This window comes from Alligator mississippiensis, chromosome 5 (genome assembly GCF_030867095.1).
Source record: "Alligator mississippiensis isolate rAllMis1 chromosome 5, rAllMis1, whole genome shotgun sequence".
NCBI classification, from domain to species: Eukaryota; Metazoa; Chordata; order Crocodylia; family Alligatoridae; genus Alligator; species Alligator mississippiensis.
The window spans coordinates 156,039,613-156,063,233 of record NC_081828.1 but is presented as its reverse complement, the minus strand read 5'-3'; the positions used below and the strand labels follow the sequence as shown (position 1 = coordinate 156,063,233).

General features: G+C 46.2%; 2 protein-coding genes and 2 long non-coding RNA genes across 17 annotated transcripts in view; 2 read left to right on the top strand and 2 right to left on the bottom strand.

The window, feature by feature from the left end:
- HOXA3 (homeobox A3) overlaps nucleotides 1–23,621 on the bottom strand; it is a 43,880-nt gene that overhangs the window by 4,481 nt on the left and 15,778 nt on the right. For 2 of the 12 annotated variants that reach the window (XM_019497771.2, XM_019497766.2), the window contains 2 exons: nucleotides 14,006–14,185; nucleotides 10,067–10,147 (listed from right to left, as the gene is read on the bottom strand). The exons of 1 other annotated variant lie outside the window; for it this stretch is intronic. The gene's annotated coding sequence lies outside the window, so the exon portion shown is untranslated. Of the gene's footprint in view, nucleotides 1–1,984; nucleotides 2,074–5,721; nucleotides 6,147–6,171; nucleotides 6,473–6,924; nucleotides 7,116–10,066; nucleotides 11,947–14,005; nucleotides 14,186–15,349; nucleotides 15,626–19,931; nucleotides 23,617–23,621 lie in introns of those variants that run through there. 9 more of the 12 variants (XM_019497768.2, XM_019497772.2, XM_059728895.1 and 6 more) reach the window with 9 other exon arrangements.
- On the top strand, nucleotides 1,134–14,987 carry LOC102558395 (uncharacterized). Of its 3 annotated transcripts, none has more exons than XR_009462609.1 (4): nucleotides 1,134–1,151; nucleotides 6,469–6,637; nucleotides 8,319–8,737; nucleotides 14,741–14,987. It is a non-coding gene; the product is annotated as an uncharacterized LOC102558395 (long non-coding RNA). The 3 variants fall into 3 exon arrangements; XR_363071.4 differs by lacking the exon at nucleotides 1,134–1,151 and adding an exon at nucleotides 2,048–2,138; XR_002093597.2 differs by lacking the exon at nucleotides 1,134–1,151 and adding an exon at nucleotides 3,105–3,714.
- On the bottom strand, nucleotides 15,723–17,916 carry HOXA4 (homeobox A4). Its single transcript, XM_006265360.4, has 2 exons — nucleotides 17,285–17,916; nucleotides 15,723–16,891 (listed from the first exon to the last, which is right to left on the bottom strand). Exons 1-2 carry the CDS (start codon nucleotides 17,838–17,840, stop codon nucleotides 16,566–16,568), a joined length of 882 nt encoding a protein of 293 aa, XP_006265422.1. The 5' UTR covers nucleotides 17,841–17,916; the 3' UTR covers nucleotides 15,723–16,565.
- On the top strand, nucleotides 18,003–19,698 carry LOC109285772 (uncharacterized). Its single transcript, XR_002093603.2, has 2 exons — nucleotides 18,003–18,681; nucleotides 19,276–19,698. It is a non-coding gene; the product is annotated as an uncharacterized LOC109285772 (long non-coding RNA).

The window sequence follows — 23,621 nt, the reverse complement described above, 5'->3', positions numbered from 1 at the left end:
GCAGACCCACCTCGCGCATATAAACCAGTTTTTAACTGCAGCGGATTTACTTTGGGATTAAAGCAGCTAAATTAGCACACGGGATAATTTGGAAACTGGGATCTGGCTGGTACTAAAGGAGGATTTTTCTCCAGCGAGGGGGTGTCGCTCGTCTGGAATTTCCATCCCTATGTTACTTCTACCTTGAAACATTCCAGACACGGTCTGTTTTTCTCTAGGAACCAAGAGATATAAGAAAGAGCTCATCAAGTCCAGAAGGGGATCGAGAGACTCTTTCTGGTTGTTTTTAAGGTGTTACTTTTTCATAGAAACTACCAAATTCTACCTGTTAAAACAGGATAGATTTCAGGGGGACGGGACGGGGACCCACTAGGAACCAGAAAAAAACAGCGTTCATCTCCATGACCACGGCTTGAACTTTCCTTCCAACTTAGTGATAATAGGTTCTGTCTTCGCAACTGCTATGTAATTTGATGTATGGGGGTCATTTGGCTGGGGAGAGAAGATGGACACACAAACCACAGAAAGCTCCTACAGCCCGGGCGAATAGGTTTTTCTTAACTCACACTGTTTACCTGTCTGAAAATAACCAGTTAAAGATGTGTCCTCAGTAAGAAGAGAGGAGAGCTGAATGTTATCTCCAATCTAGGACTTCTCAAGCACACATTGTTCTCCGAAATTAAAATCCCTTCTCCACCCTCTCTTGCCCCACTGCTGACAAACAGCTTCGTCTACCCAGGTCAAAACAGTTCCACTTAATGTCTCTTATTCCTATGCGGGCTGCTATTTTCTTTCTCAAGACATTTGGCAATCTCAGACGCCTGTGGGAACGTGTTACCCAGTACATCCCACAGAAATGCACTTCAAGTTTTACAAGTTTCTTAGAAAACAATGGCCAGGCCCTTCGTTATAGTTAAGGCAAATGAAATAAATAACTTTCCAGGCAGAGCGGTTCCGTTTCTATTGTTAGCAATCAAACCCTTTGGATCCATTTGAACTAATAAACTAGTCAAGACCTGTAAAACACGCACAGTTAATTCCCATCGCCTGCTTCCGCTCTCCTTAGGCCCTGGCGTATTTTTCATTGCGTTTCCTTGAGATCCAGAGGACTGGACATCGCAAGAGGAGGGAAAGAGCCCGGGGATGAAGAGGTAACAGGGACTGCGCTCCCCACCTTCCTAGCAAGGGTCACCGCAGACGTCCCCCAGGCTCTGGGGCAAGTTAAAGTTTGTTGCAGTCACTTGGCTGCCACGGGCGGGTTCTGCTGAGGGGAAAACCAGGTTGCGGCCATGCCCAGAGGGAACCGCACCCCAGGAGCTAAAAGAAAAGACAACTTGAGTTGGGGGCACCCGCGGTGCAAAGCAAGGGAGGAGAGGCCAGGCCGTGCTGCGGCAGGGGGCGGCGTAGCCCGTGCTTTCAAGAAAAGCCTGGGACAGGAGCGGGGAAGAAGTTCGCAGCAGACCCGGTGCCCAGGTTGGCAGCAGCGTCTCCCTCTTCCCCACGGAAGACAAAGGGCTGCCCCAACCCGGATGGGACGCACCTGGGGGTGCAAAATCCGCCCCCCAATTTGCGCAGGGCCAACATTGCTCCTTCCCCCGGAGCCGTGCGAACAGCCCCGGAGGGACAGGGGAGCAGGGAGGAGAGGCGCCTCCTTGGGCAGCCTCCCCCCCCCCTGCTCCCCATCGCCCCCCTCGCCCCAGGGACCTGATCCCCCCCAGCCCCCGGCCCGGCCCCAGCCCCTTGGCGGCAGGCAGAGGCAGGCGGCCCCCTCGAGATGGCCCGCCAGATAAAGCAGAGTTGAGGGCATGGGGAGCGGCTGCCTGGGCTCGCAGGGCGAGGGGATCCGTCACTGCCTGGGAGGAAGCTCGGGCGTGTGAACTCTTCATGAACTGAGATTGAAGTCCGCGGTCATAAATCACCGGGACGCGCAGCCGGGCGGGCGGGAGCGGCGCGGAGCGGCGCGGCCCGGGCCTGCTTGCCTTACCTTAGCGGCCGGCGGCCGGGGCGGACAGCATGCTCCGGTGCGGCGCGACCCCAGCCCGACCCTTCGGCTCCGCAGCGGCTCAGGGCATCCGCCCGGCTCCCCCGGCCGGGGCAGAGCTGGCAGGGCGTCCCTCGCGCAGTGCCGCGCAGCCCGGGTATGTTTCTTACGCCTATTGCACGCGGCTGGGGGGAGAAAGGCGGGCGGCGGGCGCGGGCAGCGGGGCAGGGCGGGGGGAGCGCAGGCAGTGCGGGAGGAGGGAGGGAGGGAGGGAGGGAGGGAGGGAGGGAGAGGGAGCGCCCCCCTCCCCCCAGCCCGCCCGGCACTGAAGTCCGGGGAAATTATGCTAATAAAGACAAACGGCGCTCACAAAGGGTCAGGGCGGCCCCCCCGCGCCAGGGGACGGGGTGCCCGGGGGAGAGCCGGCCCCGGCCCCGGCCCCAGCCCGCTGCTGGCAGCTCCCGGGCGCCGAAAAGTTGTGGGAGCGAGTCCGCCCCGAGCCCAGCCCAGCCTGGGGGCCGCAGCCTCCCGCCGGCCCCCCGCGCGCCGCTCCGAGAGGAAGGACGGGAATGATTACAGGGGCTAATGATTAACTGGTGAGCGCGTGAGTACACACGCGCGGGGAGAGGTGCACACACACGGAAGGACACACACAGGCGGAGATGTAGAAAGAGACACACAGAGGTGTGCAACCTCCCCCCCTCCATGCTCACACGGACACACCGATAAATGTACACACACACACGCACCGAGCAAGGTACACACGTCCACACAGATGTGCCCCCACGCACACATGTGGACACACACACAGATGTACACGCAGAGAAATGGACCCCCATACACACACGGATGCGCACCTTCCCGTGCCCGTGTACAGAGCGGCTCAGAGTCACCTCTCCCCTGTGCCTGTGTACACCCCCCCCCTCGGAGATGCACCCTGCACGTGCGTGCGCGGGTGTGTACTCACATATGCAGCCTGAACGCAGCTTGTGCCTATGAGTCAGTGGGTTTGGTTTTGTTTTGTCTTGTTTTTAATTACCCAAGTGTCCCAGCAGTAAAATGTGACCCCCGCCACAACAGCAACCCTTACGCTTCCACCCCCCCACCCCACCCCCCGCGCATCCAGTTGAAGCCTGTACCGCAGCCCGAGGTGGCCGGCGAGGGCGAAACACATTAAATGGAGATTTAGAATAATTACCGGGCGTAAATTTGTCGTTACTTCGTTAATTAAGGCATAAAAAATATATAGAACTAGTGCGTGGAAGCCGCTAGGGAGCACGGTGTCACCTTAAAGCACAAACAAAGCCAGGGAGAAGCGAGAAATAAAAAGCAGGCTAAGGCCAGGGTGGCCTCTTCTGCATACCAATGGTTTTTGTCATTTATGGCTATACAAGATTTATGACTTCATGCACCCGAGCTGTAAACAGAGCGCTGCTACAGAAAACACTTGCTCCGTGTGGCACAACCGATGGCACCACATGAAAGGGGAAGCCGGGCAGCGTAGGAGGGGAGAAGAGGCAGAAATTCCCTCGTAGGCATTTTGCTCCCAGCCACCCCTCCGAGGGTGCGGGGGAAGAAAAGCCTCTCTAGTCAATAATCAACCCCGCACTTTCTTCGGAAACTGCTGATTTGACTTTCTCCCCGCGGCCGCCTCAAATAGCAAGAGGCAACCCCAGAGCCCCCCTGGAGCAAGCGGGAGGACTGGGGAGATGGCTCCTTACACATCTGCAAAGGTCTGCGGGCTCGGGCATCGGTGCCGCTTTTGGATCACCAGACTCTCCGCTCAGCATCTTTCGGGTGCTTCGGATGGGGGCATGCCGAGCTCGGACTCGAGAGATACAGAGAGGCTGGAACTTTTTTCTGGAGGGGAAAGGGAGAGGAAGGGGGGGCAGATACTGGCTTTAAGCCGCAGATTTTTCAAGGTATTTCAATTCGCACATGGGTCCCTTGGAATTACTGAGGTATTTTTCCTCGATGCCTTTGATCTCGCCAGAAAAGCCCTCTAATCGTCTCGCACGACGCCTCTTGTTCTCACTACCCAACTCTGTCATTTGAAAATACGGCGGCGATTTATTCTTATTTTGTCCCCCAGTCCGATTGTCCCTCGATGCATCCTATAAACGCGCAGCTCTTTCTACCGCCGGGTCCACGCAAAGATAAACGGATGCAGCTCTCCCTAGGAGAGGGCCGGCTCCTCTCTGCGGTAAGAGCCGAACAAAGTGCTCGAGTTGGACCCGGGGACGCATTTGCCCTGCGTCCTGGCTAAATATTTGAGATGAGGACTTGACTGCTTTCTCCGGAGGGCTCGGGCTGGAGTGGGGCGCCCAGACCGGCGGGAATGTCGTCAGTCCGGGTGTAAGAGAGACCAGCTAGATCTTTATCGGGTTTGCTCTGAACCAGAAGCTCCCAGGATATATAATGTATCAACACTTCGGGGCTAGTGAAGGGGGGGAAAGCACATTCTGCCTCCTCTATAGTAGGAAGAAATTCCCAGTGAAGTGTACCCCAAAGTCCTGGAAGGCTGATCGGGGGCGTTAGCCGCCCTCGATGGAGTGCCCTGGCAGATCTTGCGGACACACCTGTTTTAAATGTGTGCCGGGGTGTATATTATCGAGCGCCATAAAGTCACAGCTGACACTTCATTGTGTGTTTACTCGACATCTGGGGGGTTTACACAGGCATAAAGCGGCTCGGAATAGCCCTGCTCCACTCAGCTCTCCGCGCCCCCGCAGCCTTTGCGGCGGGACTGGATTATTTATGAGTGTTTTAACTGGGTCAAAATGCGCCCGAACTGGGTCATAAATCATAAGAAACGATGACAAGTAATTGAGCTGCAATTAAAGCTTACATTTTATTTGCAAGGCGCGTTTTGGCCCATTTAAAACACGGGAAGGCAGTTTTTAGCTTTTAAACACGCTGTGGGGAGCGAAAGAGCTCTCCTTTCAGCATCTCCCATAAAGAAGGCCGTGTTTCATGGTGGAAGGGGAGAGAAAAACGGCATTTCTTTGGGCCAGCTCTGAGCTGAGGATATACATTGGCAGCTAAAAAGAAAAAAAAAGAAAAAGAAAAAAAAACCCCTCTCCGTTTCCGTTTGCTCGGAGTGGATGGAAGTTTTAAACCGGCCTTTCTGGTTTAAGTAAAGAACGTTTTGTTTCTAAAAGGCTGCATTTTTTAAAATTGTTAATTTTTTTTTACCCCTGACCCTCTCATAAATTGAGTAATTACAAGTGCTCAGCAACCTGGGACAAAATGGGACAGCAACATCGAGACAATCCCTCTGCCCCAGCTCACTGGAAACATAAATCACAGCTCCGCACTCTGACCTTTCCCAAAGCTGGAACCCGCTGGTGGGTGTAATTTCCTCCCAACATTTGCACCCCTCTAAAACACAAGTAGCCCTTTAATTTTTCGTAATTTAAGGCGCATTTCGACCCGATCTCTGTAGAGCAGGTTAGGACATGGTGGTGGGGAGAAGAATTTAGGGAGAATGGTACTACTCCTACAAGAGATTCCCCCCCCCCCCCTTTTCTGGCTTTCCAAGAGCCCCGCTCAGAGGGAAGCACATTTCCAGAAGCTGATTTATGGGCATAAAGCATTTGTTCCTAGGCAGATCATTGTCGGGTGCATCCGGGTTTGGTCAGACTAGGGGAATTGCCGAGCCGCGCGAGTCCCAGCCCGCCTGGCAGGATAAACAAAGTAGCACTAAGCATCATAAATAAAATGGCAGCACAATTGCATACTCATCGATTTCCAGCGCCGGCATCGGCAAAACAATCGCCCAGAGAACCAGCTAGCCACAGCCCCGGCCCCAGGCGAGGAGGGTTTCTCAAAGCCGCTACAATCATTATAGTAAAAAAGAATAATCAAAATAAAGCCTCCGTGCCCCTGTTTGATCATAAAGGACCAAGCGAATAGCAGCAATCAGGGGCTTTAGCAGGGGCTCAGGCCAGCCAAGACACACGGCATCTCTACGAGACAAAAACCAAACCCCAATAATCAGAAACTCTCTGCTGTGTTGGCTGCCATGAGATACTTCGGTATTTTCCGCTGCAAATTGAAACAAAGGGGGGAAGGCAGCTTGATTTCAGCGCGCGCGCGCACACACATACACACACCCTTCAGCCTTTTCTCCTGACCTTTTCCTTGACCAGCAATAACTCACCACATAAATGAACAATCAACGGAAATACCTTAAAATAAAATCCATCCTTTCTAACGAAGCATCGCGTCCTATCAGCTCGCCAAGAATCTTTCCATAAGGACCCAAGGCTGCAAACCGAAATGGCAGGCTCTTGCAAGGGACGAAGGGGGTGGTGGGAGCGGGGGGGGGGGGAATAATAGAAAGCAGTTCTTGCTCTGAACAGAAACTGGAAAAGCGTAATCACAGACGAAGCCAGCCCGGGTCTCCACTCCAAATGCCACAATAATGCGCTGTATTATGTGCTCACGTGGTCATACGTCAACTTAAATCCTTTTATTTGAAATAGGGAATCGGTGAAGGAACAAGGTTTCTAAGCGCAATCCTCTGATTTTGAAAGCCTCCACCAAACCCATTAAAGAAGAGTTTTAAGAGAAAAATATATATATCAGGCGATGGAGATGATTGCATTTGTTTTTTCCCACACTAATATTTCTTTACACAAAATCACAGGCAAGGTAAGAGGAATTGTTTTCATATTATGGGATTACATTGCACTTTTCTACTAACCCTAATTAACTGACTTTTCCTTAAATTGACCTGCAACACTGAACCACATCTAACAGCGGTGAGCTTTGCTGTCCAGTAAGACAGTCAAATCTTCATACCATTCTTTCAATAAGGAACTCCTTAATGACTAACAGTCTTTCCCACCGCCTTCTCTATACTGCTATTGTATGGGTCTTGCTTAACACCCACACTTTACATCAGGGCAGCTGTAGAAACTTAAAAGAGCTATAATTACCTGACAAAGGCAAAAAAGAGTCTCTTCTAATACTATAGTTGATTTTTGTCCTTGTAACATACTATGCAGAATGCGTCTTCTTTCACTGGGGAGGATCCGAATTTTGCAACATCTTTTGGGACATTCCTGTTAAACCTGCGCTTACGCATTTCCTATACAACTGCTTGAGCGATGCACAAAATTATAGGTTTCTAAAGATGAAAACAAATTGGAAAGAAATGATCTGACTCTCCAGGAAAAAAGAATCACCCTCACACCTCCCCCAAGTCAACTTGCAAAATGAACTGCTAATGTGAACACATACACTTCCTCCTAAGGCTGATCAGTTTTTAATATTTACACAGTACTTCAGATAACAAAAGAGACCTGGATTTCACAGAACTTTGTTGAAGACAGTTAAGGAAAAAATATGTCACTGTTCCAGGTTGGTGACTGAAGATTGGGAAGTTCTTGTCATAATTTTGCATTACAATACAAGGATTCATTTAAATATTTCCAAGCCCCCCTCTAGAATTTTTAAGAAACTTTCAAGCTCTCCTTCTGTTGCCATTTTACATCTTCGCCTCTACTTTAATTGATAGAAAGATAATTTTTGTGCAGTGAATTTTATCACCTACGGACATTATGGACAAACTGTAGATAATCTGATTTTGATTGCAAAGTGGAACCTAAGAGGCAGATGGAAGTTAAAGCCATCAATAATATTAGTAGACTTTACAACAGAATCAGAGTGAAATTAAAACAGAAGGAGAATTTGCAATTTTTCAAATGGAAGTGACTTCCATAGTTATAGGGGCCCGCCAAGAACCTGAATAAAGAAATATCTCAGAAAACACAGCATGTTAGCCACACACAACATCTACACCTCCATAGCTCTTAAAGCTATCTTTAACCCTACTAAATTTAAAGCAAGAGTGAAATATGCACAGAAGATTTTTTTAGCTGATTTCAATAAAGTGCTTTAGGTCGCATAACAGATACATGCACACACACATGCACAAAGTTTTTTTGTCAATAATGCAATTGAAATTAATGGATAATGAAGCAGAAGCTAAAAAAGCATAGTAAGTCTTCCTTGGGTCTCTTGTAAAAAGTTATCGACTGCTTTGCCTCAAAAGCAGGAAGATAGCTTTAGAACTTGCAGTCCTGAGCAAATAGAAACTACACAAGCAATAAATCACAATCATAAATCAGCGGTTCAGCTTCAGCTTAAATGCCTTAACGCTAACTCTGGCCATTGGTTTAAAAAAACTATTTCTATGAACATCTTTATTAGTATTAATGATCAAGTTAATGCTAAAACTACTGTTTAACAATTAACTTTGTGTATGCAGTGGAGAAATTAATTAATTCCTAGGAAAAGTAATTTCTTGATATATGAATTCCTTCTTTAGGGTGTGCGTTAGAAGAACGGAAAGAAAGTCTTTCAAACTTTACAGGGTCTTGGATCGCAGCTGAAAATGATTCCCTTTCATCGGTTCTGGAATTCATTGTCTTTGGTCAAGTATCATGATTACGAGTTTTCAAACAGAAATTCAAAGGGATTTGAAAGCATCACCAGCCAATAGAATACAACGTTCCTGGAGATTCAACATTATGTTTTACTAGCTCTACCAGCTGCAGACCTGAAAACTTTCCTTTTTTTATTTTTTTAAAAGCTGAAAATATGCAGTTTCTCGGAAGGTTGATACTCTCTTTTTTCACGTGGCTTTAAACTGAAACTCCAAGCAGCGATAACTGCAAAAGCGAAGTTTTAATCTGTGTGAATGAAGTGAGCCTCTTCGTGATAGATTTGATTTCAAATATTAGCATTGTAAGTAACCCTACACCTCTGATGTAAATAGATTCCGAAATACTTTTGCTCCCTCTCTTTCATGTTCATGCTTATTTAATTAGTTTAAAGGTAAGGCTAGCACTTCAGGGGAAGGTGGAGTTGGAAACACTAGTTCATAGAGATGTTTTAGTATTTCCTCTTTGCCTGGAACACTTGATAATCGTACGGGTGTAAAACTGTTTACTTACAACCATGCACTGGATACGGATGAAGTTGGCTCCATTAGATTTTGATCATTTTGAATCGGATAAAAAAAAATCTCTAAAAATCGAAAGAAGCTATTTAAAGACAACTTTACCGAGTCTGAGTGGACCTCGTGAATATTGGATTAATATTCAGAATCTGAAAATATTTCCGGACAAATGTTATAGGTATGTGAATCACGTTTGAAAATGCTTATTCTTCCCCCCCCCCCCCATAAAATGAGAATGAATAGACATTTTCAGTGTTTCCTTGTAAGAAAGGTTTCAGCAGCCTATTAAATCAACACAACAAGCCCTTGTAGCCCTGTAATTTATGGCTGCTTTTAAAAGGTAGTAAACCACAGTAATTGTACATCAGCATCCCAAAATAAGCAGGAATTTGAAATAACCGTATAACCCTCTCTCTCCTTTCATTGACAAAGAACACTATCACTTTGAAAAGCATTACATTTCTATTACAGCCACGCATACACACACGTACACACACACCCATACATACATTCATACATACCCCTTCCAATAATGATTCTAACAACTGAATCATGAAACTAACTTAGACCCAACTGAATTCAGAAAAGGCCGGGATATATAAAATACCTGAAACTTATTTCGGATCCATTCTGGTGCACATATAGTCAAACAAAAGCCAGGTTTTCTAAAATAAGAGCAAATGAGTGACTCACACAGGAGTCACTACAAAACTACTCAAGTGAACCAAAACAGCAAGCCACGGAAGCAAGCCAGCATTATAATTGCTCCAACTACCCATCTCTTGCTCTGAGACTTTGATTTGGAAACCAAGAATGGCCAAAGAAATGATCAACCTCTTTCAATTACTTTTCACCCTTCCTGTCCCCAATGCCTTTAGAAGGCCGGCTATTACTAGGGGTTCCTATATTTCTTTGTCTGTCCGAACACACGCATTCACCAGCCCTAGAAGATAAATCGACTGAATCCAGAAAATTCCAACTAGGTTAAATATTTATCACAGCAGAATCTCATTCTAACAGGTTCTTTCTCTATGCAAGCGCTAAGCAAATGACTTCTCGCCTATGGTTAAATTAAATCTCCCAGAAAGTATCCGCAAGTAGATTATCGTTCTTACCTCCCACAATTTCAGACCGTGGACTAAATTGTTCCCAGCTTCTATAATTCAAGGGATCGTCTTTTTCGGTGCCCAGGACTTCTGTAAACACGCAACAAGCAATACCTACATGAGAATGGTAAAGGAAGCTGTTTGTCCACTCTAAAGACAGTGCTTGGTTTGCTTAAGACTTTTGAAAGGCTGCAACCGTGGAAGTGCAGAGAGTAACTAAAGGGACTCCATTGATCACTGTAACATGTAAAATGTTATTTGCTACAACAGTAAAGAGCACTGAGAAATATCTGAGAAACAAAAGCATGCCGTTCTTCGCAGACAGCTATGCTTTCTGTCTCCAAGTGTTTGGCTATCTTGTCATTTCAAACTCTCCTTACATGAATGTATGCTCTATTTTCCTCTGGGAAACCTTTGTTTAGGATCATTTAATCAAGAACAGACATTAAACACAACAAGTGGTATTCATTTTTGTTGAATAAAACAAATTTTAATGTAGGACGTATTATAGTAGCAATTTCTGTTCAAACACTTAAGAATTCGGGCCCGAGCCTGTTCCCATTGAATTCAATAAAAAGCTTACAATTGACTTCGATGGGAGTGAAGGGCCCTCCAACTCTTTGCTGAAAGCTATTCTGGGAGATGAAAAATCTAGAGCAGTGAGCACTTCCACGCTAGGGTTTTGGGATTTTTTTAAATTATTTTATTTTGTTTTATTTTATTTTTTTAGCTAATAAGCTTCTCCGCCCTGAAACCTCTCTGCTCAGATATTCCTTAAATATTTGTATTGCATCACATTTACATAGTATTTCTCGCATATTACCGTACACCTCCTGCACTCATTCTTCTTGATATGATCCCACCTAGTGTGACCTAAAAGTCTCAGTAAAGGTAAACGCTAATAATTAAATAACGCAGTTTCTTGGAAGGATGTCATCTGAGCCTTGGCAAACATTAAGCCTGCCTTGGGAGAGGTTTTCGAGAAAGGACGTTAGCAGTTCCATAATTACTATAATAATTTTAAATTTTGTGTTGAACTGCAGTCGACATAAAGTAATGCAATAATCGCTTACTAGGCTGTTTATTGCCTTCTCATACATTTCCTGCGCTGACTGCTAAAATCCACTCCCGCACGATCAGAACGTGGGAAGTGCCATTCGCTGGAGAGTGATCTCCAGGGCTGGGCGCTGTTACTCTTAGCTCTGCTTTTCATCCCATTCCCCGAAATCCAGGGGCCAGAGAGGGAACCCAGTCCTACAGCTCACTCCTAACCAACTGCCCCGTGACAAACTGCAATAAAGAATTGATCCGCCCGTCTCGATTGGATCCCCTTCTCCCCTTAAAGATGGAATGTGTATCTCAAAATGGTGCCAAAGACTTTTGGCTATTTATTTTGCAGCTATTAAGCCACGCCAGGCTATTTTATTCTGCCACAGTCCACAACTATACTTCTTCTTGAAAGAGTTGCTAAGTAGCAATAAAGCACTTTACTAACGCTATGACTTTTTTTTTTTATTTTGTTGTTATCCCAAACTCTAATATTCATTGCGGCACTTTAACTTCGTACATAAATCGTTCAGACTAATGAGTCAGAGAGAAATTTGCCCGTGACTTTCCTTTTACAATGCTGGCTGCCTTTCCATTGCTTTTTTGGCCCTGCATTAGGAGCCAGTGATTTATTAGCGCCAGGAAAATTGAACAAAGCAGTGCTCCTTCACTGTGGTATCCAGCCTTCCACAGTGTGAATTAGAACATTATCGAATGTGTTTGCCTGGGCAACACTTAATCACAAACAGCCATAATGTGACCACAAGGCAGCTAAAACAAAGATTTAACATTTCTAAATATTAAACTTGCTAAGTAAATGCGCGGCAGCCCTCCACAAAGCAAGCACAAACAATTAAAGCAATCAAGCTAGAAAGGCACACTACATACTCACCAACACAGTCCCTACTGCTTTCTTAGGGAGTCTAGAATCTTTCAAGATAAATCAGTTTTTTAAATTCAAATAAAAGGAAGTTGAGTTTCACTTCTGAGAGAATCACTCCTAGTGAGAACTGACGGCCACAGATCCATTGCTGACTATCTGCATTAATTATTTAATGAGTCACGTGACCCCCAAGGATTAAAATTTCAATATCTACACAAGAACAGACTCAACACCTTTATCTACTAGTGCAGGGTTTCTCTTTTGCTTATTTAGGTCCCATAATCTCGCCTGGTTTTGACAGCTTTCCAGTTTCTTGGGAGATCATTTGGACATTAATAATGCGTGCTTGTCCTGCTGTAGCAAGATCAGGCAGGTCCACAGACTTAGCTTTAAATTAGTCATTTGAATCTGGGTTTTTATTGTCTGCAGTAGACTGTTAACATGCATAATTACAATCCATCCTTCTCAAAATTCTTAATATTACACACCATAGTGTGATGGCAAGACTGGTATTCTCTATATTTGTCCCTATGATGCTTTTAAAAGTGACAAAAGAACCAGCTCCTCACAGTTGCTGAATACGGGTCTGGTATTATCCATGTCTAGAAATATTTTTTCTACATTGCCATTTACACCTCGTATGGGAGAGCATGAAAGAGCTTTCCTATCTGTACTTAGGAAGCGTGCTGAGAAGGCCCCCTCAACCTACCTCCCCGGCCTTCAGCTTAGGGATGAATTTGAACCAGTGGGCCTCATTCCCATCTCGCTGACACCAGTGACTCCAGCAAGGTCAATAGGACTAGGACAGAGGTCAGGACCAGTCCCACTGTGTTTCCAAAAGCTATGGGGAGAGTAAGACCAGTTCTGCCCATTCTGTGGTCCTTAGATGGGTTGTGATAGAGCAAGCAGGCATCAGAGTCCTCATAGGACAGCTCTGGCTGCAAAAGGTAGAGATCCTGTTAGGTGCTTATGGGGTTAGCAAACCCCACAAACCCAGGACCAGGGAAGAATGTGTTTTTTAAAGGCCTCGCAGGCTGTGTGCTGCAAAAGTCGTGGAGAGGGCCCCCAGCTCGCCATGTTTATTGCTCTTCGTGGAGATTGCTGTCATGGCTGTCACAGGATGCAGCCGAGAGGAGAGAACAATCTCTCCTCGATATTTTCATTCTGCTGAAAGGGAGGTGCTGGAGGAGCCCGATCCCCTCCCGCTGGCCCCGCGAACCCCAATGGCAGGAACCAGTCCTTCTGGCCCGGACACAAGGCTGGCAGGGGCAGGAGAAGAGATCTTGGGGGGCTAAAAAGATGGGAGTTTGGTGCCAACCCTGTGGAGACCTCCGTCCGCGGGGGTTTCACCCCTATTTCCCACCTCCAAAGCAGCTCTTGAGGGGCAGCGCCCCTGCACTGTCCCAGCAGTGGGCGAGTCCCCAGCGCAGAAGGGTGCTAGCTAGTCCACACTGCAAGGCTCTCACAGCTCAGCTCCTGGAGTAATAAAACACCGGGCAGATCTGGCGGGGAGGGCTTGAAAAAAAACATTTTTCTCCCTGGAGGGGCGGGGGTTAGCGACTGGGCTCGGCCGGTGAAAACCCAAGTGGCTCGGACCTGATTTTGCCTTTATGTGAACTATGGACAAACTTCCACCTCCAGCATTTTGCGCTGCTCTCCTTTGTGGTGAGAGCAGCTTCAATGCGCGAGAGGGACCCGGGGAGAGCAAGCCAGCGAGACATTTAGGTCCAAGTGCTGGATTAAAAAGAATACTGTCTTTAAAGGTCAAGGGTTTGCAGGGTCAGTCTGTTCCTCTAAAAAAAACAATTAATGGGATAGAAAATTTGTCCTTTCGGTGAACTCTCGGGGTTGCCCTAGCAAAGGGAGGACAATGAGAGAGCTTAAATCCGACGATGTAATTTTCCAAGTTGTTGTAACAGAGCTTATATATCAAACCAGAATCATAGTCACACTCGCAGATCAGCCACCGTGCAGCTTAAAAATAAAGGGAAAGGAGGAGGGTAAAAACGAAAATGTACCTTAAATGATGATAATCTGCCATGTGATATTTTGCAGTCCGGGACTGAATCTCCACCAAGCAAGTATACATTTTTTTAGCAGACAGCCAGGATGCTGTGTCTTTACACATGGCCACATTTTTTCCAGGAAAATCCTTTGCGTCTTCACAGACTTTTCCAAGAGAATGCCTTTCAGAACCGCTGTTGAATTACAAAGAAGTATTTATTGTAGGAGGTGATTAATGGTTCTCAGTAAAATTGCTATTTTCAGCGTGATTTCATTTCGTTTTACAATGGGAAAAATAGGTTTTTAAGCACAATTCTCAGAAATAAAGGGTATCTTTTCTGGTCTCTTAAAATTTTTTGATCTGGGATTTTCATCATTCTGTACTAATTTTGTTTAAAATAAAGTGGAGAGGAAATTCTATGCCATAAAGCGAACAAAGAGTCAGGGGTGGAAGAGAGGGAGATAGCAGTAGTAACCTCACTTTCAAATCCGTTCTGTTTCCTATATAATGAGGCATCTGACATGGGTAAACAATTTAAGCTTTAGTAAACAGCAATATTTTAAGGGAAACATACTATTCAGGCCTGTTTGTTGATAAGTTTAAAGGCAACACTGTTTGCTAAATGTATGTGCAACCGCCACAGCTTTGATTTGGACCATATTCTTCAAATGACATGTTAAATTTTTAATTTAAATGATACCTATCCTTGGACAGGCAGTGATGCTCACAATATTGTGTTTTCTTGCAGAGAGAACTGTGGCGCATTGCAATCCTGGAACCAATTCGTGCTGGCCTCACACCCTTGAGAATCATTGATTCGAATTTAGTATATGCTGGTGTGAGCGTGGAGAAAAAACACTGGCCCTCAATTCTCCTCTAGGAGGAATACAGCGATGGAGGGAGGACCCGCTGACAAGTTTTAGTTGCAATGGGCCTAGCCAGTTCTTGAGAAAGTTTTATGAATATCCTTATGAATTAAAATGTTAGACAAATCATTTCCGCTTACTGATTGCCTCTCTGATACCGTATTTCTTAACTATGCAGGACAGTGAAAAGGTTCATCTGTATGCGAAACACCTGAATAACCTTTTCCATAAACATTTTGAAAAGATTTATCAATTAAAACTCTGGCTTGGACAGAATTTCATTAAGTTCTTAAAGCGTTCTCCAGGCATTTCAAAATAGGCATCTTAAACACAGGCAGCCAAGGAAACTAAGGAAACTTCTGTCATCACTCATATATTTTCCCTTAAAACGTGCTACTCAGTTGAAAAGGCACAATAAATGCCAAATGAACGAATAAGTAATGACTGGCTACTTATCATGGATGGCTTTGTTATCAGGGCTAGCCGTGTACCTTTACTACAGCAGAACAGCTCACATCAGTCCATTGGCTCCATGTATGAGTTCAGTTTCTCTGTACACAGAGGGGGAAATGGCTAAAGGTTTATACATGAATAGACAAGCTCTGAGGTTGTTGCTGAAGGCTACAACTCACCAACTCACCTAGGCAATACATAACACCTTTCCTTGTTTTATAGTGTCCTGGGATTCTTTCGTTGTGTTGTTGTTCCAACATGGCAACTCAGCTTAAGCATGTGCTTAGCTAAGCTTGAAACGCAACAGGATGAACAAGATCAATTCAGTTAAAACGTACTAAGCTCTTACTTTTTTCTGTCATGGCGGCAATCTCAGTAAAGCAGAAAGTGTAGGAAACGGAACTACAACAATTTGTGTTTGAAGCCTTTAATTATTTTGTACAGAACATTGTTTATTACCAGCATGGGGCACTATATACATTACACCAAAATCCACAAATTGTACACGGACCCAAACGATTTAGCGGGTGCCAGATACGAAGACAGCAACAGCCTTTATAGCAATATGTGTGTGTGTGTGTGTGTGTGTATAAATAAATGCAATAGGGGATATGGGGGAAACTAGTATATCACAACTACCGCAAGGGGCTACACTTAAAAACAGTTAAATTACTCTCGATACATAAAACATTTCCCCTCAGACTGTAGGGGGACAGCTTTCATAAGAGCTTTTAAAACCTCCATGAAATAAGATCTGCTTTCGTGTGTGCGTGTGTGCGTGTGTGTGTGTGTGTGTGTGTACACATGAGAATCCACGAACATTCCACGAAACAACACAATTCAAGTCACTGTCTTACACAAGTGTCTCACAAATTCGTATTTTTGTTTGTTAACCGCATTTTATTTGGAAAGTGATATATACAAAAAGAGTCCTTCTTAGGTACAGAATCAATCCATTACAACTTCCAGCCCTCTGTAATACTGAGGCTACAGAGGATTTCCATAAATAGAAAAAAAATGACGGTAATGGAATCATTAGCTGTATACAATGTCCAGGTTTTGGTTTCAACACGTGCCCTTGTACAGAGCACGTTCCTTCTTCTGACTTCTTGTTCTGGGCTTTTTCTTTCTTTTTTTTTTTTACACAGTTGTTTGGTCCGAATGGTCAACCACCAGCAACAAAAATAGGCAGCTGGGAAAAAAACCCACAAACAAACATATATTTCTCTCTCTCTCTCTATGTATCAAAAATAATTATAGCGCTGAGGAGTTTGGTGTGGAGCCATCCAGCTGATGGTGGCCCGCTGTCTGTGCTTTGGATGGCTGACTAAGGGTGGAGGAGTTGGAGGAGCGCATCTTGGTGTTAGGCAGTTTGTGGTCTTTCTTCCACTTCATCCTCCTGTTCTGGAACCAGATCTTGACCTGGCGCTCGGAGAGGCAGAGCGTGTGCGCGATCTCAATGCGTCGCCTCCTGGTCAGGTACCGGTTAAAGTGGAACTCCTTCTCCAGCTCCAGGACCTGCTGCCTGGTGTAGGCAGTGCGAGACCTTTTGGGCTCTCCTCCGGTGTAATTGGGATTGACTGGGCGCAAGAAAGCAAGGGAACAGAATCATTACAGCATAACTCCACACCCGGCTCCAATCAGATCCAGAACTGCGAAAGGAGGGGAGGTGGGGGGGGGGGAAGGGAGCAAAACCCTTTTCACGGGCTGTTGACAATAGGAAACAATCGAGGAGCAATAAAAAATGCTGATGGGCATTTGGGCGAGAGAACAGCTTCAAAGCCGCGCGGCCCAGAGCCGCTGCCAGGGCGCCTCAATTTATGGGGGCTCTAATTGCTGCCCGAACAGCCGGGCGGCTAGTAAATCTTTGCCTAAAGGGCCCCGGCTACAAAGGGCGTCTCGCCTGGGGCTGGCAAGTGGGGATCGGCCCGGCCCGGACCGGCCCGGCCCGGCCCGGCCTCCCAGGGACTCACCCGTGCTCACATGGATCTTCTTCATCCAGGGGTACACCACGGGCTCCTTGCCCTTGGCGCCGCCCAGGCTCTTGTCGGGCAGCAGGGCGCAGCCGGGGCCGGCCGCGGCCGGGGCCGCTTCGCAGTGGCGCTGCAGGACGTGGCCGGGGAGCAGGGGCTGGGGCTGGCCGCGGGGGCCCTTGGCGGCGGGAGGAGGCGGAGGCGGAGGAGGAGGCGGAGGAGGAGGCGAGGCGCCCGGGGGCGGCTGCTCCTGGCCCGGGGTGCCGTAGCTGTAGGGCGCCTCGGGATAGCTGCGGGGCTGCGCGGGGTAGAGCGCCTCGGGCGGAGGCGGAGGCGGAGGAGGCGGAGGCGGCTGGTACGCGGGCTCCCGGCTCGGCCGCGGGTAGTAGTCGGGCAGCGGCGGGCCCGGGCTGGCGGGCGGCGGGCGCAGGTGCGGCTGGTGCGGGTGGTGCAGGCGGTAGCCGCCGCCGCCGCCGCCGTGCTGCGAGTACTCCTCGCAGGGCGGGAACTTGGGCTCGATGTAGTTGGAGTTTATCAAAAACGAACTCATGGTCATTAATTTGGGAAGTGCAAAAATACTAATTTTTCTCGCGTTGTCGTTTTTCTGGGCTCCGCGAGGCCCCTCCCCTGCCTCCCTCCCCCCCGCCCGCCCCCGCCCGCCGCTGTCAAGTGCCCGCCGCCGCCGCCAAAGTTTGGGCCTCCCACCCCCCACCCCCCCGCGCCAGACACACTCACACACACACACGCACACGCACACACACGTGCGCCCCCGCGCCTGCCACCACCTGACCGGCCGGGCCAATGGCTGCGCCGCCCGCGGACCCCGGATCAGGAAATACAACGCGGAGCAGCTCTGGGGGGGCTGCAGCTCCCCCCTCCCCTCACCCAGCTGTGTATGTGCGGGCTGGGGGGGCTCAGGCGCATGGAGCCCCAGACACCGCCCAGAGACCCTCCACCCACCCCCCCAGCAGCAACCCCGCCTGCAAGGGGTGGCCTGTGTCTCTTGGGGAGCCCCCGGACTCCGAGAAGTGCCACTGACTGCCCTTCATTTGCTCATTAGTCTCCCCCACACACACACTTCCACCCCGGAGAGCCCAACTCCAGGATCAGCTGGAGGGACACCCCAGCTTTGACCCCCGCAGCATTTTAGGGTTGGAAGGCAGGAGAAATGCCCGAGATCCCCCAATGCCTTCCGCAGGAGGAGAGACCCCTGGCACTGCCCAAGAGTTTTTAAAGCCTCCCCTTTCCAAACCACCCGGTGGGCAGTGGGGCAGCCCTTCCCTCCAGGTGGAAATGAAAGCGATGAGGCTGCAAGAACCTCCGCCTTGTGCAGGCCAGCTCCGCCTCGGTTTCTTCCCCGATCTGTCCCCAGAGCTTGCCAACGTTGCTATTTTATGGTAATTTAATTACTTAAAAATCTTGCGTCCCTTTGCACATTTGGAGCTGTGATAAGGTATAATTAGATTCAAATGTTAGTATAAAACGGAGGGAAGAGAGTCAAAGGGAGTCTTTAGCGGTGTTGTGTATTAATAGAAATATTCTTGGAGGGGGGAGGGGGGGGGAAATACCAAACATGCTGAAATAAAATACTTCGTATAAAGGAAAAGAGCATCTAGGAAGATTTCAGTCCGAGGAAGAGCCTTTTCCTACCTACGAATTTCCCCATTGTTTGTTTGTTGTTTTTATTTTTTATCATAAGAGAAATCCCTGACAGCTCTAGAGAAGTAGCTTGCAATACCGAAGCTAGATGTGGATACTACTCTATGACTGCTAAATTGCTAAAAATGAGTCTGTTAACAATATTTGTAGCTCAGGAAGGAAAAGAGGCAACCGCTTGACCTTAGATAATTGAAATTTGATAGTTAAACTAATTGCGCCATTATTTTAAAATAATAAATTACTTATTAATCCCATCTCCTGTTGTACGCCGGCAGTTAGGACTGAACTTTCCCGATTTTATTTGGCACTGCTTCTCTTCTTCTCTTTTTCAGACAAACATGCATACAAATATTTACAGACCTCTTCGGGAGCGGAGTTGCTGATTAGCTAGCCTCACCTTCTAACCAGCAACATGCACCTCACGCATCAAGGAAGAATTATGGTCCTTTTTAGATTGTTTCTAAAGATAGTTCTCATATCCTGCTTTATGTTCAGACTGTTGTTTCGCAGCCTCATAGATCATATATCATACGTAATAATGAAAGTATATTTAAATGAGTGTTATATCTAACCGGTAATACATACAAAGTATCAATTTCTATTATGTATGTACATATTCAGATTGCAAACAATTTATAAGATGGTCGAACATTTCCAACGCTTGGTAATACTGGGTTACCTATCTAAACATGCACTCATTTCCTGGTCGTAGCAAATGTCTAAAACATTAAAAAAAAAAAAAAAAAAAAAACAAAGCACATTGCCTGACTGATTTCCCACAAAATATCCATGCAACCCGGAGTGGTGCACTAGGTAAGTTACCCTGTTTGCAGAAGAAAGCAGGGTCACACACAATCACCCTTCGCGGGCACCACAACTATTCAACAAAACCGATGCTGACAGAGAAAGGACAAGGTTGTTTGCCTGTAGGGTGTGTATGTGTCCAGCACCTCAAGTCTATTTAAAGAGAGGAACGCTAGAGACTTACACTGCAATGAGAAGGAAAGCTTGTCAGATCAACAGCAGAGACGTTTTCGGCGCGCAGATAGGCATGCACACACAGCTGCATACGTCCAAACACAGGCTGGCGAGCGCGACCCCAATCTACTATGTTACCATAACTATTATCCACCTCCTAAGGCAGCTCCTGGTATATTCTGGTTACAATACTACCGGAAACTGTCGTGCTTCCAACACTCAGTACAATCCAACGAAAGCAGGTTTCCTTATTTTGTTTGCAAGACTAGTTATATTCAGAGATCTGGCCAGGTTTTGTGTTATTTACTAGGCTGAGATCTCCAAGTATACTTGTTTAACTGGACTTCTTTCCTTTATCGTGTATTTATGGTGCTCAGTTACACGAGAAGGCTACAATTGGGATCCGACTGTAAATCTACAAGGTGACCCGAGCTGCTCAGCTGAAGTCTGTTTTTCATGTGGTTCTAGCAGGCTGTGAAGACGTGCTTATGCAGGATCTCCAAAGGCCTGTTCCTTGTCTTTGTGGTTTTGTTATCATAAACAAGAACCCAGCCAAGACCACCAAGTGTTATCTCGCACACGGCCATTTCGACATTTTACTGCAAGATTTATGGCTGCAATAAACAATCTCCGAACCTTTTCCCCGATACTTCCTTTTAAGCAAGCTCGTAGCATCATCCCACTTAAAAATAATAATAAAGCAAGAACTTTATTTTTATAAGAAATAAGGCACCCTATTTCCCTAGTGAAGAACAATTATTCAATTAATAAATTACTGAAAGTTTACCAGCTGGATCTTGCCATGGAAGAGTTTGAGCATTCACTGAAATGAAGTTGATAGGGAGATAACTAATCTTCATGCACCAAGAGGATCCAATCTCATGCATACCCAAACAGTTTTGGGTGTTTTTGTTTTGTTTTGTTTTGTTTTAAATAAAGGTTATCCCCGTTTCTTGTGAAATATACAAGTCCCGCGTGCCCGGCTAAAATATATTTACAGCAGCAAATGATTAAAAAGAAAAGAGGGAGGGGGGGAAAAATCAATTCAACCTTTCAGCTCGCCCCGTGCACCACAGAGGGTGGACGAGGAGAAAGAAACGCGCTCCAGCAGCCTGGTTTGAATCTGATTTGAACCATTTTGAATATATTTAGCCCCAGCTTTCCCTCTTGAATGCAAGCCTGTCCCAAGTTTCAAAGTGACCGAAAAGTGACACCGTGTGCATTTTGTTTCTTATTAATCTTACACATTGACAGTCTTTGTTAAATAACAAGGCGTGCCCTTCACCAGGCGACATTTTCATATTTGTTAGACGCGGTGACCTGAAGTTCACCTCGGCCTTGGACTTAGTTTTTCTAAAAGGTCTATAACAGTGTCTTTTAGATAGCAGGGTGCTTCGCTCAGGTCACTACTTCTAAGGGAAAATTAAGAAAAAAATCGCGGGAAAATGTAAACGTTATGGAATGTATCAACTGTATCTGTCCTTTGTTCTTTGGCAATCATAAAGCCCGCAAGACAGCTCCTTAGCTTAACGTTTGTTAGCTCTCAGGCGAACAGGCTAAAAGATTTGCTTTCAGTGGTCGAGATTGGAGCGAGGGCTGATTTTTTTTCTCTCCCCCCCCTTCCATTTTTTCATAAAGCGATGACTTCACCGGCACTGTATATGTTCTAACAACTGCATGTTTGGCGTGATTTGCTTGTTCTGTGTTGGCATGGTTAAATAAACACACATAAAATGTGATTTGTGGTAGAATTTTAAATGAATGGTCTTTTGAGCAGTCCTTCTCCAGCAGAGACCAGTGGGCGCTGCAGTCAGGGAATGAAAGGGAAGAAGGAGTTGGTCTCAAATTCATAACTGTTCTGTTTTCTTTCTTTTTTTTTAGTCCAAAAAGGGAATCATTTAAACAACAATTGAGATAAGTCAATATTTATTGAAGCTGGCACTTAAACCACTTCGGAAATATTCTACTTGGCATTTTTATTCTGCACGGGACTGAAAATAGAGGATTTCAATAAATAATTGTTTTGGTAAGAAAGCCAACAGATTTCAGTTCTTCACTTGAGGAATCTGGTTGTAAAAACAGCTTTTCGGCCTGGGAGTGTCAGTGATGCAGTGTGAATCTTGCAGTGTCCTTTCACAAACCAGATATTGGCTACAGATTTTAGGCTGCTGTCAGGTTTAGTGCTTTACCAAACATGCAAGTTGTCAGAACAAGCGTCGATAATCTCTCACGTGAAGAAAACCTTCTATTTAACCCCTCAAAAATGCATCATGGATCGCTTGCAGTATCATTCTTTTTGTGAACGAGTAATAAACGCATTTGCAAATACATTTATAACATTTCACCACTGTAGTCATATACGAGGATTTGGGTATAATCGCCAACAATTCCCCGCGTTGATTACAGACTAAACACGTCGTTTATGTATTTTCAAGAATTCCTATTTTCCACCGTAAGCCACCAGTTCCACTATCAACCAATTCAGCTGTATCTAAATATCGTATAGATTCTTGTATTTTCTGTTCTAACAGATAATGATGAAGTACATTTTTCCATCTGACTTCCTGTCCCCTCCTCCACACCTTTCACATCTGTCCATGAGTATTTTGGAATAAACTTTCCCTCCACACCGCAGCATTTTTCCAATATAATTTCAACTGGCGTTCGTGTATTACACAGTGGATTTGGTGTATAATGACCACTCAAACGGGAATTCTCTGTGTAACACTTTGCGTGGCTTTGTTATTGCCCTACTTAACCTAAGAGCCAAATTCTTCACCCCTGCTCCAGTACTGGAAACAAGAAAAATTCTCAGCCACATGGAAATTAGGCTCTAAACAAAGAAATTCCGCTATAAAAATGGCCTGAGACGCGGTTAGCTATGAATTGCTATCTCAGAGCAATTCTAGCAAGCTTTGCCACCCCTCCAAACGATGGGACGCTGCAATCCGGTCAGTTTTTCAGCTGGAATCTCCATTGGTAATACAAGATGGCCCCGTCGCTTTGAATAGGAAACGAGCCCTCTCGGACTAAACATATAACTTGAAAGCACGATTTCCAATATGTCCTGTTTAAGTACAGTTTAGTGGTCACTGCAGAAATTAGAGTGAAAACAAAGACGCTACGAGGATCAATACCCATGTTAATAGGTTGGCTGCTATCTTATCTCCCTGCCATTTTGCACAGCGAGAAGGCTTAACGTTAAAACCCGTGAGCAGGCACTTATAATAATAAACGAGCAGGAAAGCTTTTGTTACCTGCTTGCGGTATATAAGAACACAGCTATCAACAGAAGCTTTTTTTTGCGGGGGGGGGGGAGGGGAAGCATGCATGTTTACCTGGTGCAGCTGAGGCAGAGATCCTCAGACACAAAAGTGGCAGATAATTCAAGATGAAATACAACGTGTATTACTCTTGAAAAGAGGAATTTTCTATCCTTTCCTCGGTAATTGAGGTCATTCAACCACTAGAGTTCACCTGGAGTCCATACTGTGATACACACGTAACTCAAAGCTATTTTATCTTTTGTGCTGATAGTCAAGATCTCGGCTATAACATTGACATCAAACTCTGTCTGGGCGGATGACTAAGAGCGGTGCAAAACGTAAACTTTTGACCCTCAACTTTTTGACCTGCAGTTGTAACGCCCTTAACCACAAAGATATACAAAAGCTATGCAGCTTCTTTTAGGAGTAAGAGG